The sequence below is a fragment of the Aquila chrysaetos genome, chromosome 17, assembly GCF_900496995.4.
Source record: "Aquila chrysaetos chrysaetos chromosome 17, bAquChr1.4, whole genome shotgun sequence".
Lineage (NCBI taxonomy): Eukaryota > Metazoa > Chordata > Aves > Accipitriformes > Accipitridae > Aquila > Aquila chrysaetos.
Window position 1 is genome coordinate 18,544,798 of NC_044020.1, and position 13,477 is coordinate 18,558,274.

The following is a 13,477-nucleotide window of genomic DNA, read 5'->3' on the forward strand; positions in this document are numbered from 1 at the left end:
ATAACTGGGTTACTTGCCACCTTCTGTCTGCAGGCCAAGTAGCTGAGGAGATCACTGTCTCCAGTTGCTCATCGCTGTGCCTCTAACTTCTGACATACTGGCCAGGCTTCTTGGTTAAGCACTCCCTAACTTGCTTCTGTCCAGGCTGCGATAGCAAGGACTTTCTGTTGAAATTGCTTAAACTGAGCTGGCTCATTTTAATGGAAAGATGTCAGGAAGTGATTAAACAAGCAGCTTGGTCACAGTGGTAACCTTTGGCAGGGGGCTCTGATTGGAGATGGTGGCCTCTTCAGCCAGCACAGCTGCAGCTGGAAGAGACATTTTGATCAAGCCTCGAGGTCAGTGAAAGAGAAAAAATGATGAATACCTAGTTGCACTGCTATTTTTCTTTCACTCAGCTTAGATAATGAAACCAAACTAACTTATCCAATGCTTTCTGATTCACCTGTCCGTGTTAGAGCAACAGAGGGTCAAATGTATGTCTCCCAGTGGCTTCAGAGAGAGTATGTGGTAGGGTTCCTCAGCCAGTGCTTCCCAGTGGACTAATGACTTATCCAGAGAGAGACTGTGGAAAGGAAGAGTACTGTTTTCTCTACACATGCTTCCTTTTCCAAGGATTTGACTGAGGATAACACAAAAATAGTCGTAACAGTTTATAGCAGGGGTCCATTTAGATTCCTCTCATGGCAGATACCTAAAGAAGAGTAGAAGAACAAGGCAAGAGTATACCAATACTTCATCCCCCTATACTTTGCCAGGTTCCAGTGGTTGGCAGCTTGGGGACCTTCTGACCCTGTGGTGGCATCACTGTGTGAGAGCTATTCTGTCTGTTATTGAAAACAAAGAGGTTTCTCTGCTTGGGTTGCTACCTGATTGGAAACATTCTAGACAGCTGAAATGCTCAAAAGAATACAACAATATCAATCTCTAATATGTGCAGAGCAAATTATTCACTTCTCCAAATATTTTGCAAAATTGGGTAAATACAGGGAGGAGGGGGTAAATATTTTCTCCATGGTTACATGGCAGGTCATGGTCTTTGGCTTCCAATTTGATGTAGTAAATTTCCTTTTCTTTCCTTTTCTCCATAGCAGATCATGCTTGGGAGTGGCTTGGGTTTTCATTTTGTTTTGTTTTTTAAACAGATGGTTTGCATTACATAAGGGACAATTTACACAAGTTGACACTTCCCCTTTTTTCTCTATGGCATATTGTGTGGTGGTAAAGTTGGCAGAGAAAAAGGAAGGAACTTCTATTAGGATTACATTTCTGTTTGAGAAAAAAACCTTCATAATCTATGGGTCCCATTGATTTTTAACCTCCATAGCTAGATATAACTGCATGATGTGTAAAGTATTTAATATTATTATTTATAACCAAAGCATTTTTTTCATATGAGAAAAATAAGTTGGCAGTATGTGATGGACTCTATTGTCCACAATTAGCAAGAAAAATGCTGGTTACCTACTTATTTGCTACATACCTGGTTATCTATTCACTGTGTGCTATTTGGAATTTAAGTATTGTGATTTTTATGCAAGCCTCTTTATATGTATTTTATTGTATACATAATATGTGATATTTATATAGATGTATAATGCAAAGCTCTTTTTGTAAAGAGTTGATGTTTCAAAGTGGGGTGTTAACTAAGGTAGTGACCTGTGGCAGGAGCAGATGTTGGGAGTTAACCCCAGTATCCTGAGTATATGAATTGGTTTTAGCAGCAGGTGAGAGTCTTCCATTTCAGCTGATGCTGAAACCAAACAGAGCCAGATTACTGCATTTCCCAAACTGTGGCGAAGCTTCTCCCACATTTAGGCTATGCGGATTGGCTCAGGTCATTTAACCCTTCCCCCTTTATTCTCAGCCAGCATTCCTTAACTCTATCATTTGTTACTACTGCTGTTACTAGTTCAGCTCCACTTGTGATACTTGCTAGATAACATACATGACTCCCAGCATTTTAGTAATGGCGAGTGAAATGTCAGCTCTGCTGAGGTCTGAGGAGCTGTTGCTGTTGACTTCACTGAAGTCAGATTTCACACCAGATGATACAGATCTGCTAGGGCCACTCTTAGAAATAATTAGAATTTATTTAGAGCTAATTAATATTTGTGAAGTGCTTTGAAAGTATAAAAACAGTGTAAGTGATAGAAGAGAAGAAGTTTTGTATTGTGCCCTTTAAAAACTGCATAGTTCTGCCTCAGAGGCGGCTGCTCTTCAGTCGTAGGTAGTGTGATCTTTTTATTAATGCACATATGTATAGATTTGTATGTGGAATATTAAGGCATGATTGTCTCTCCTGGGACAGAGAATGAAATAAAGATTTTGGGAAAGCAAAAGGGGCTGCTTCTGGGGAGCTATTTACAGAAAAGGCAGAAGGAGTTGGGCTGAGAACAGTGGTAGATTTGGTATTCTTCAACAAATGTAAGTAGCAGAATGCACCAGGACAGAATGCTTCCTCGCGCTTCTTCTGTGGCTTTACATTTGCAGCACTGTTTACAATTAGCTTTCCACTAAAAGACACAGAATAGCCCAAACTTTGTAAAGAAGATGGGTCCTCCGCAGTTAATGGTGCTAAGTAAGATTCATTTTGGAAACTGCGCTCCACCGCTTCTTTAAGCATTTGACGCTCACGTTAAAAAGGAAGTGAAATGTCGACTGGCCACTTAGGGAGGTGTGGTATGTTGTATCGGTCCTGAGGTTTTTCAATACAATTGAAACTGTTGAGTTCCAGACAGTTTCTTCTTTGGAGGATGAAGAACAACATACTTCGTTTTCTAAACTGAGGCGTGCAAGAAATTGAATTATATGGAGGTTTTTAGGATTTGTTTTCTTTCTCAGGAAACAATAGTTACTAAGTCTATATTTCTGGAAGTGGGATTTACCCCAAATATATTTTCCAGGTTATTCACAAATTCTCAGGAAAGCTTCTAGGTAGCCTTTTATTTGCTGATACCTATGTTATTTTTATGGAAATATGCCAAATTTTAGAAACGAGAATTGTTTTTCTTTGCCCGTTCCTCATCTCCCCTGTGGATAACTTGTTGTAACAAATCATATTGTGTTACCAGTCAGATGTCATCAACACGAGGTTTTCTGAAAGCACTTTAATCACTATTTCAACCATATCCAATTAGGGGGGGAAAATCTGAATATACAATAGGTGCATTGTATGTGTCTTACATATTAGCTCGTTGCTGCTGGAAGTGTTCTAAATAAAGTAACGCACACAAAGTTATTGATGAAATATCTAATTACCTTTTAAAATCAGCAAAATTGTGTGAGGTGAACAAGCCAAGCCTAATAAAATCAAAATATGCTGAATTTACTGTTCATCTATATTCTGAACAATAATTCCGATGTCTGATAAAAATGAAACTCTCAGTTAATTGGTTCCTCATACAGTACAATAAAATTAATGTTTAGGAGTTAAATACCATAAACTTCCTCAGGGAAATTTGCTGATGTATCTCTGTTTTTTAGTCAGTCACATGTTTCATTGTTTAATGGAGTATCATGTGGACTGTCTTATAATTTTTCTTGTGTTCAGTGTCCATGTGTCTGGCTTCTAGAGAGACTGAGCGCTAATTTCTGATTTAACTGTGTCAGCTTTATCAGCTGACATACAGGTCACTGACAATCATCAAATCACAAGAAAAAAATATTGACATTGCTGTGCTTTTATCAGAATGACAAAAATAGGAACCATGTGTTGTGAGGACCACATACTGTAGCTTCTTTATAAAGATGCTACTCATCTTTCAGGGCTACTGTTTATGCCTTGGAAAAGAATGAGCATATGACTAAACCCTCATGTTACCCCCAGGATAAGAAAAGAGTAATAGCATTGTGGATAGAAACAGCAAGAAGGAGGAATTTTTGGTAACAACGTTGCCTTTTAGCATACATGAGAATGTGTCAGTTCTGTAATGCTGCAAATGCAAGGGAAGGCATCAAGACTGCAAAAAATAACACCACAACTAAAGACTATTTCTAACTGAAAGAATCCTATAGCCCCTGATCTATGTGTGGCTTCTCACAATAATGCTAAGAAAAACAAAACAGACAAGCAAAATAATGGGGTCCTGTGAAAACAGGCTGATAGTTTCAGTTCCGTTTCTAGGCCATAAAAGATGTCTGTTGTTATGGCAGTATCAGCCATAGTTGGGCAACCAAATAAAAGTCACGGTTTTTAAATTCATGGTAGTGTGTACAAACCTTTGTGGAAATACATAGGAACTGGAAGGCTTCTTATGGGTCCCTCCAAAGCCACCCCTTCTGTAGTCTGAATTGTTCCTCTAAAATACAAAATCCCTTGGAGGCAGCACCCGGTCAGTGCTCTCCAGAACTACCCTCAAAGAAAGTCAGGGAGCCAGTTTGGATTTCTTTTGGAAGCCACCGGTGGTATCATCTTCATACTCTTTCTCTTATTTATCTAAATCCCTAATGCCTACAGCCAGAAGTCAGGGAACACTGCTCATGTCTTTCACAGCCTCCTGTTACTTTTACTACATGTCCACCATCACACCAAAAAACTGAAAGGAAAATGGTGATGAGGATGAGAATGAGTGAGTGGAGAGAAGAGAGATGCAGTGGCTTACCTGTCAGTTAGCCATCAGCTGTGATTATTCATTATAAATATACTTAAGTGATAAATTGAGTGTAAAATTACTGTGGCTTTTTCTAGAGCTTGTCAAAAATGGGGAAAGATAATGTAGAATTCCTTTTCATTCAACAGAATCTACTATAAGGAAATGTTTATTCTGGTATTTTTCATGGAATTTAGTTTAGCATACTGTTTGGGAAATTATAATTTAAGAATTTGTTTTTGTTTCCTACTCTTTATATTCTTTACACTGTTTTCTTTTTTTCTTCTCCTTCCTTGACCTCCCAACTTTTTTCACTTGCTGTCCCTGAAAGACAGGTAGGAGGAAAACAATAAGTTTTAAAAAATAATGGGAAATAAACCGCCTACTTCTCCACTTCTGGTATCTTTTTTTTTTTTAAAGAAGAAAATTTCAGGGAAAAAAATCAGTGTTCTATTGTTTCATATAATCAGGTTCAACTTAAAAATCCTGTCAAAACATTATAATTTAACATTAGCATGTAACTTGATTTATATAGCAAGTAAGACAATTGTGCCTGCTCTGAAGAGCTTGCAGCTTGTCAGAAGACAAGACAAGACACTAGGGGGGATTACACCATGAAGGAGAATAAATGAGATGACTGACAGAAAAAGGAATACAAAAAACATCTTAGGAGTTAAGGTGAATTGTGCTACACACATAATGTTAGCTCCTATGCTTTCTTTTCTCTTTAAAAAAAAAATTCTAAATGTTTTTTAACTTACTAAACTCCTTTGATAAAATTTTGCAAAACATACAAATAGTTTAAGAGGCAGTGTTGTATTTCCACAAGTATACAAGCATTTAATATCCATGAGCTTGGTAGCTAGTCAGTTGAAAATCAAATTCCTAAGCACAGGGTTGTTATTTTGTGTTTTGGGACAGGATGTCCACTTGGCTCTGTACCACAACTTACTTTCGCAGAAAAGTGTTCTCAGTGGAGGATGATAGGGAGAGTTCATAGAAAGAGTGGTTTAAAAGTGAAGGTACTTCATGAAAAATCCTCTTGTAAGCAGATCTTGGAAGATTATTTTGGGCAACGATAAAGGTGTGATTTGAAATTGAAAGAAGTTGCAGCGCATAAATTATCAGGAAAGAGGTTCTGGGTATGTTTGTGGAAGACGGACCAAAAGAAGCATAGAGAAATAAAGAATTGGCATGGAATTGAGGGTTCAGCCTTGCCGCCTTTCTTCCCTGAGCCACTGGCGTTCTCCTTTGCTCACGGTGTGCACCAACACCCCTAATGTACCCCATCAGCTCCCTCGGGCTGACATATCCCATTCACTTCTTTACGTGCTGTATCACCGGTACATACGTCCTTCTGTGCTCTTTTCATGTAGTCGGTCTTGAATAATTCTGTTCTTCAAAGTGATGTCACCAAGTAGCTGGGAAATAATTATATATTAGAGAAGAATATGTCAGCTGATGAAATAATTTTTACCTTGTTCTCACAATAAAAATCCCAGCCTGTGACCTGCTCCAGATTTTATCATACAGTGTACTAAAGAAAAGCAACAACAACAGAACTTCTCTCTGATGCTTTGTTTATAAGAAAAGTCCACACATAATGAGAGACAGTTTGGAACATGAAAGGACTGCACAAAATGTTTCTTCTGGTAGCTGAAAGATGCAGGGAGGTACACTCCTGCCTGCATGCATTAGTAGATTAATAGTGAACTTTGTAAATTGAAATGTAATATAGTTGTTTGAGAATCTATTGGTGTTTTCAGTGATGCAAACTTGTGAATGGCTTGGGAAATACCTGTTTCTAATAGCTGTATATCTTGCCTCATGTTCCTGAAATGTTCCCAGAGCTTGGGAAAAAAAATGTAGCAACTTTTTACATCTAAACCCAAGATATTTACTGAAGAAGTAATGAAAGAGTTAAGACATGCATTTCCCAGACTTCAGAATTAACTAAAACTGCTCAGGCAAAACCTTCACTCTGATATGGGAATAAATTTAAGGACAGTAGAAAGATGTATCATATTCTAGAGTAACAACAAAGAATGAGCAGGTACATATTTACTAGAGGAGACTCGAGGCCTTTGTTAGTATGTTGCGGGGTGGCAGTTGCTCCTGCACCATGTGATACGAGTACGTGAGTGCTTGGCCTCCTCACTGATACAGGGCCTGGGTCCATCCCTGGGAAAGGCACTGTCTGAAGAGTTGTCTCTGGGTTTTAATCTTGGCTCTTCCACTGGCCTGTTGAGTGACCCAGGGCATGGCACGGCATTTGAGCATATTCTTTGCTCTTTTGTGGTTTGCCTCCTGTGGACAGTAAGCTCCTCCAGACAGAGGCGATCTTTTGCTAGACTTTTGTACCAGGGCAAACACCGTGGACCACTAACCCTGTGGTGTCTCTGCTCGTTACTGTACCTTCCTCCGACTTCTTTGCTGCTACTGTGTCTGTACCGTGGGAGCAGTAACGTCGACATACAGTGTATGAGTAGCACCTGTGAAAGAGTCACAGCACAGGCAGGGTGTGCTTTTCTTCATAAAAAGAATTGCTAAACCCCTACGCTAAGCACAAGATAGCAGAAGGTATTACCAAAGCATAATGATCCAAAGATTCATGCTAGGTTACAGAAGCCTTTCAGTTTTGTTTGTTGTTTTTGTTTGTTAAAAATATTTTGGAGCCCTGGACAAATGTAAAACCCTTTGAAGAATGAACTAACAAAAAACCAACCTGGCAGACAGGAGAGCCCAGCTCTGCACAGCTATAATCTGGTTTTAGGATGAATTTGAGCTTTTTCCTTAGAGTTCTGAAAAACAGCGTTAGCATGTACTGGTATAGTAGTTGCTTTCCAGCATCGTCTCCTAAAGAGTCCCAGAGGCATCACCTACACCACCAAAGCCAGTGGTTGTGACCATGCACATGGCCATGGGGTATGCATGTCCATGTCTTCTCTCGCAAGCATCTCCTTGATATATCTACCAAATGAACTGTAAAGGATAGGAATTACCACAACAGATGAGGGTAATGAGAATCTGCCTGGCTGTTCAGGAAGGTGAGAATAGTGGGATATATTAATTAGCATGAGGTTATGGGAAGATGGGCTGAGACTTATACATGTATGTGGAGAAGAGAGGAATGTGGGATAGTGCATGGAAGTTAATCTTTTAATAGGTACATTTTAATACAAATAATTCGTAACTAAAGATTTTAATGGGCTGCAAAATCAACATTCTAGTGAGAAACTTTTCCCTTGTTCTTATCTTTGCAGTTGAGAAATTAATAATTTTATATTGTTTCATGGCTGGTTCTTGAAAAAAAAGTCCTCTTGTAGAGAAGAGTCTTTCAGAATGATACTGGGATTAGCCTTTGAGCTGCTAGTGGTGTGGAAGCAGCTAAACACCATTGACCCTGAGTCTTTGACCACAGTCTTTCTTCTCCGTGTCCTCACATGTTTAAGGCCCACTGCTTGGGTCACAAGATAACTCTCCAGAAAATTTCAAGTCAGAGAAATTTTTAATTCAGTCTGTGATATGAAATGGAAAGTGGATGCCTCAGTTAAAGCAAAGTAAAATTGGAAAATGTGAAACAATGGCATCCTCTGGGGAAAGAAACCCAAGCAAGTCAGGAAATCTGTTGCCCCTTGATGATAAATAAATAAATGGAGAAGTTGTGGCCTGGTGCTGGTGCAAATCCCCATTTGTGAATGGGGATGCCTGGCTGGACCTTTGGATTCCCATTGCTTGGCTGGCCAGCCTTGAAAGACTGTGAGGCTTCAGTCAGCAAAGCATTATTCAAGATGTTCTCAAATATAAGCAGGCGTGCTTATTGAAGTTAAATATCAGTTAAGATGCTTTGCCAGCCCAGTTTTTTTCTGGCCCTCCATTTCTAGAAGTTATGGTATTGTATTCCTAACAGGAGATCAAAATGCTTGAATGAAAAGATCTCTGTAAAGAAGGTTGCATTATAAAAGGGAAAAATAAACATTAGCAGTTTTCCTGAATGTGTATACACCAACACAGCTTATTTCTAACATTTCAAAAACATGAGATAAGTTTCTTTCCCTTTGTTTTGTTTCCTGTAACTTAGGCTTGATACCATTTTGAACTTTAATAATAACTAATAATGATTGTACAGAACAGCCTGCATTGCCTTCTCAAGTTATCTTTTTTCTCCCCAGTTCACTCAAAAAAGCACAATAAAGGAAGAAAACTTTTAATCTACCTCTCTAATGAAATGTACAGGAAAATTTAGGTAGATTTTCCTGATAAAGTGTTCTGCCTTTTCCATAGTCTCATTTCAAGTGGCTGTTTTAATGCTACAGAAATCATGCACGCTACCAGAACGTAGGGACATACAGAAATGTCTTGGTGATCCTTATTTGAGTGGAAAGTGCTTAAACATTTTATCATTTGGAGAAGCAATATAATGCGTGTAACTTTTTTTTTTTTTAACCAGTTTTCTTAACAGTGTTGTTGATGGGCTAGCACGAAGTTTATTTTAACAAATCAGATATGTACAGAGTGACCAAAAGTGAGCACTCCATAACATTAAAACATGCCTGTCTCCATCTTGATTTTTGCCATCTCAGGTAATTTTCCTTTATAAATGCCTGCAACTTTTTCTTAAACCTTTACTGGGTCCCTTTATCTCATGCAGCACAATGCAGTTCTTACTAAAACTAAAGTAGTTTTCCCTCAGAAGAAAAATTGAATCACAAGTCATGAAGTGGAGTTGGCGCAGGGATTTTGGAGGCTTGTGTCTGATTCACTTAACCTCACATGCTTTTTCCTGCTGTAGGATCAAACTCTGAAACTAAAGCAAGATTTTTTTTTTTTTTTCCCCTCACCTAAAAGAAAACACAGTAGTCAAGGGAGTGCCATTTCTGATCTGTGTGAGGCTCAGTTTACTAACAGGGAGCAGAATTTGGTTAACTTCATATTCTGGACAAGCTTGTAAATTTGTCCCCTTCTAACACTGTGATCTTATCAAGGTTGTACTGTTTTCCTTTTCTTCTCCTCCACCCCCATCTTCTTTCTTTCCTTTATTTTTTTTTTTTTTGAAGTGCAGCCTTCTGATCAATGTGCACTTTTTTTTCCATTTCCCTAAATACATCATGAAAAAGGATGAGGTTTCCGCCTTAATTGCTTGTGCCTTTTATTCACATTCCTCTCTCAGCCAGAATTGTGAAAAGAGTGTTAGTAAAAGGCTGCACAATAGAGCTTTTCATTAGGCCTCAACAAGGCACACAAAAGAAGGCTTTTGGAAAGAGTGAATGCAGGACTTTAATTTGCAGGTGGAGAGTAGATAAAAGGTGCTGACGCCTCTATTATTCTCTTACTTAGGTGACCCTTACCCTGTTCAGCTGATCCCAACTACCATGGCAGCTGCTGCCGCAGCAACACCAGGCTTAGGCCCACTCCAACTGCAGGTAAGTCCGAAAACAATGCAGAAGAGGCAAAGGTTAAGTAAATACGAAAACCAGTTTTCTCTTCCATTTGAACACAATGCAATTAACAGGGGTTTGGGTCTGTTCTCTTCGCATAAAGTTTGCATCTGAAACAAAATAATAGTCAAATCACATACATTTTTCTTTTAGCTCGGGGAACTTTTTGTTACATTTTTGTGTCTTTATTGTCAAGTTAACTACTTTTAGGTTTGTACTTCAAATTTTCGCAGAGCGGTATGTTTGCTTGTCTTTTCCGTTAGATAGTTCTGATGCAGGCTGTAAAGGCTGGCTAGGTGTAAACCAGCAAAAGGAAGCGCATTGCCGGGCAGAAAAGCTCTGTCCTGACAAGCACTTTTAAACTGCTTAAAAGTCGCTTAACGTGATTATGTCCTTCTAGGCTGTAAGCTCTTCAGAGCAATGATTGGCCCCTCCTACAGTGTTTTATGGTACCCAGCACTTTTTAGGCACTGCTGTAGTGCAGATAATTAGCGTTTATGCTAATTTAACATAGTAAATTAGAAAACAGGTGGAAAGATACTAAAGAATTTTTTTTTTTTTTTTTGAGCTATGTTAAAGAGTTGGCCTGGTAGCCAGATGTATCTGATTCAAAACTCCCAATATCATTCTAAATTTTGGAGGTATTAGGGTGTCCATGGGTCTTAATGATAGCAGTGCAGGTGTTCCTCAGGTATTCCTGATCCCCGCAACCCTTGTCCAGTCATTGGAATTAAGCAAATGTGATGTCCATCTCCGCAGTTTGAATTTTGTTACCTGCCATGTATGCTTTGCTGGTAGGATGAAGCCAGGTCAAATTTGGAACTAAAATGAAATCAAGATCCAAATTATCTCTAGTTCTGCAAAATCTGGATTGACACTCTTTTGTAGAAACAAAAAACCCTCCCATACTCTCCATTGCTAATTTGTCTCCACGCTCATTATTATTTGCCAAGTCACATGGAACAGCAAAGCTTTATACCTGCTTGGAAAAGCTCAGCATTTATAAACAGTACGTGTAAAATGCATTCTCAGACTTGGTTTGGCCAGCATCAGTATGAAGTAGACCCTCTGCAACATCAGATATTTCAGTTGTTTGGCCAGCGTACGAGAGCGTGGGACATAGTTCTGGGGAAGATTTTTTTTTTTTTATTTTAACACAGCCAGCGGAAGTTAGCTGAGTTTCACAGAAATAGCTGCCAGTGTGTAAGCTGACACATTCCATGCACCACAGAGGTTAATACATTCATTCCTATTGTGCCTTCGTATGAAAAGCTACACTGTCTGTGTGTTAGTTTCTGATTCTGTGAGTTACAAATACTGTAGGCGGCTTAAGAATCATGGGAGCCATAAAAGTCATCCCTCTGAAATGAATTTTGAGGAGTAACGTCAGTATTGATAAAGTGCTTATAATAGCCCAACACATATGAACACACATATGGAAGAAATAGGGGGGGGAAAAGGAAAAACAAAAATTGAGCTAGCTAGCAATGAGAAAATAGAGGTTTGAGTCTAATTCTACTTGTTTTTGCGGTCATTCAAGCTAGTGCTAAAATAATGCATCAGTGCTCCAGTAAGTTGGGAGGATCATTTACTTTCATTTCAGGACCAGCTTTGGGCTGTATCTCTGCATGTGGTGGGCTGAAGTATTCTGATTAAAATACGATTTATCACAATGACAGTTTCCTTATAAAAAGGTGGGCTTTGTGCAAATGTGACTGACTTCATAAATATCTTAAGATGAGTTTAGGTTGTGGAAAATTTGAAAACCTCAAAGGCCTCTTGTTTCTGTGCAAAGGAGAACATTAAAATGAAAGTATTGACCAAGTTCACCTGTGTTGTTTTGCTACACATTATTTAGTCTGGAATTAAAGAGAGAGTTTGGCAGCCAGTCGGTGGGAGAGGTTGAAATTACTAGCTCTGTAGAGTCCTTCAAATATTCCAGACTTGATCTCTAAGGGTGCGTATATGCTGGAAGAAATTTAAAGTTGTCTTTCTTCACATCTTAACAGTGATTTTTAGCTATCAGTGCAACCTGTTGAATAGAAATTGTACATGCCTCTTAATTTCTGGTGCCTTTTGAAAGAGTCAGGTAGGCTAGATGTGCTTTGAGAAAGGTTTTATGATACAGTACTCGGAATGGACTCTCACCCATGCTAGCATGAGTGGAGCTGAATCTAGCGTAGCTGCTAGCCTAGAAGGATTGTGCCTTCCAAACTCTGTTCAAATACAGTTTAGCTCAGTGATGACTGTTTCTTCAGTCAGGAAGAAACATTCATGATATTTGTCATGAAGAACTGGTCCAAAACCACCTTTAAATGGCATGAGTGAATGTGCAGCCATTACAGTCTCTTTCAAGGAGGAACTCTTCTTATTTGAGACATTCCCCTACATTACATGTAACCATAGTGTTCCCTGCAAACCCGCTGTCATCTGGTCATCAGACAGTAGAAGGTCAGAAAAGTACAATGTTCCTTCTTTTCTTCTTTTTCTATCCTCCCTATCACTCATCTTTCAGGCTTTGTATACTAAAAGCAGTAGTTTTCAGGGGAGATCAAAGAACCTGACACAATGCTCAGTTTGTTGCTCCCAGCAGAATTTGGTACACAATGTTATCTTGGTGAAGACAAAGCCAAGGAATTTTTCTTGTTTGTTTGTATAGCGATAAACATTTCTTTGTTATTTCATTAGAGAATTTTAAGTCAGGCATGGCTTTAGTAGTGTACTGTGAGATCAACAGGAAGTACTTTTTTATCCCTGGTTGTCAAAATTGAATTTTCATTTTGTAAATGAAGTGCACGCTGTATTTATTACAGCTAACACCTGATTGTTTTCCTGTGGCAAAGATACTCTTTGTCAGTGAAAATGTAATCTCTCATTTTGAAATGCCCTGTTGATTCCCACTGACGGGTTCGTAATCGGAAGCCCTCCGTTGCTCTCCCTGCCTTTGAGTCCCCACTGGGGTATACAGATTCTGTCATCCGATATCTGCCACAATTAGCCATACGTGATTGCCTTTATTTCCAGTATCCACAGAGAGACTAATGACTCAATAAGAATGGAAACTAAACCTCACATTGTTAGATGTTGCAAAAGGAGTAGATGGATGGGGCCATGTTGGAGAATCTGGAATTAACACCGTGCATGCTTGAACCTGTGCTCTGATAAAGAGCTGTCTATCAGCCCTGCATATTCACTCATACCCACATTTAATGACATAAATGCCGTTTGAAAAAAAGTTTTTAGCTCTCCTTTGTTCATGGGAAGATTCAGTCCCAAACATTGTGTGAAGTGTCATTTTAAAATACACCCTCATTGCAGTAAAGTCCCTCTTGGTTAGCACATGAGTTTCTTATGTTGGTTTTCCCCCTATAAATTTCATATGGTCTTGTTCTTCAAGAGTGATGCAGCATAGTGATCCTGTTTCAGAGGAATGAGAACAAAACTGAA

The 13,477-nt window shown here is 38.9% G+C and overlaps 1 protein-coding gene across 12 annotated transcripts in view; it reads left to right on the plus strand.

Moving 5' to 3' along the window:
• Positions 1 to 13,477, plus strand: part of SOX5 (SRY-box transcription factor 5) — a 648,107-nt gene that overhangs the window by 548,524 nt on the left and 86,106 nt on the right. For all 12 annotated transcript variants that reach the window (XM_030040646.2, XM_030040647.2, XM_030040640.2 and 9 more), the window contains one exon: positions 9,930 to 10,015. In XM_030040646.2, the coding sequence (XP_029896506.1) occupies positions 9,930 to 10,015 (86 nt within the window). The remainder of the gene's footprint in view (positions 1 to 9,929; positions 10,016 to 13,477) is intronic.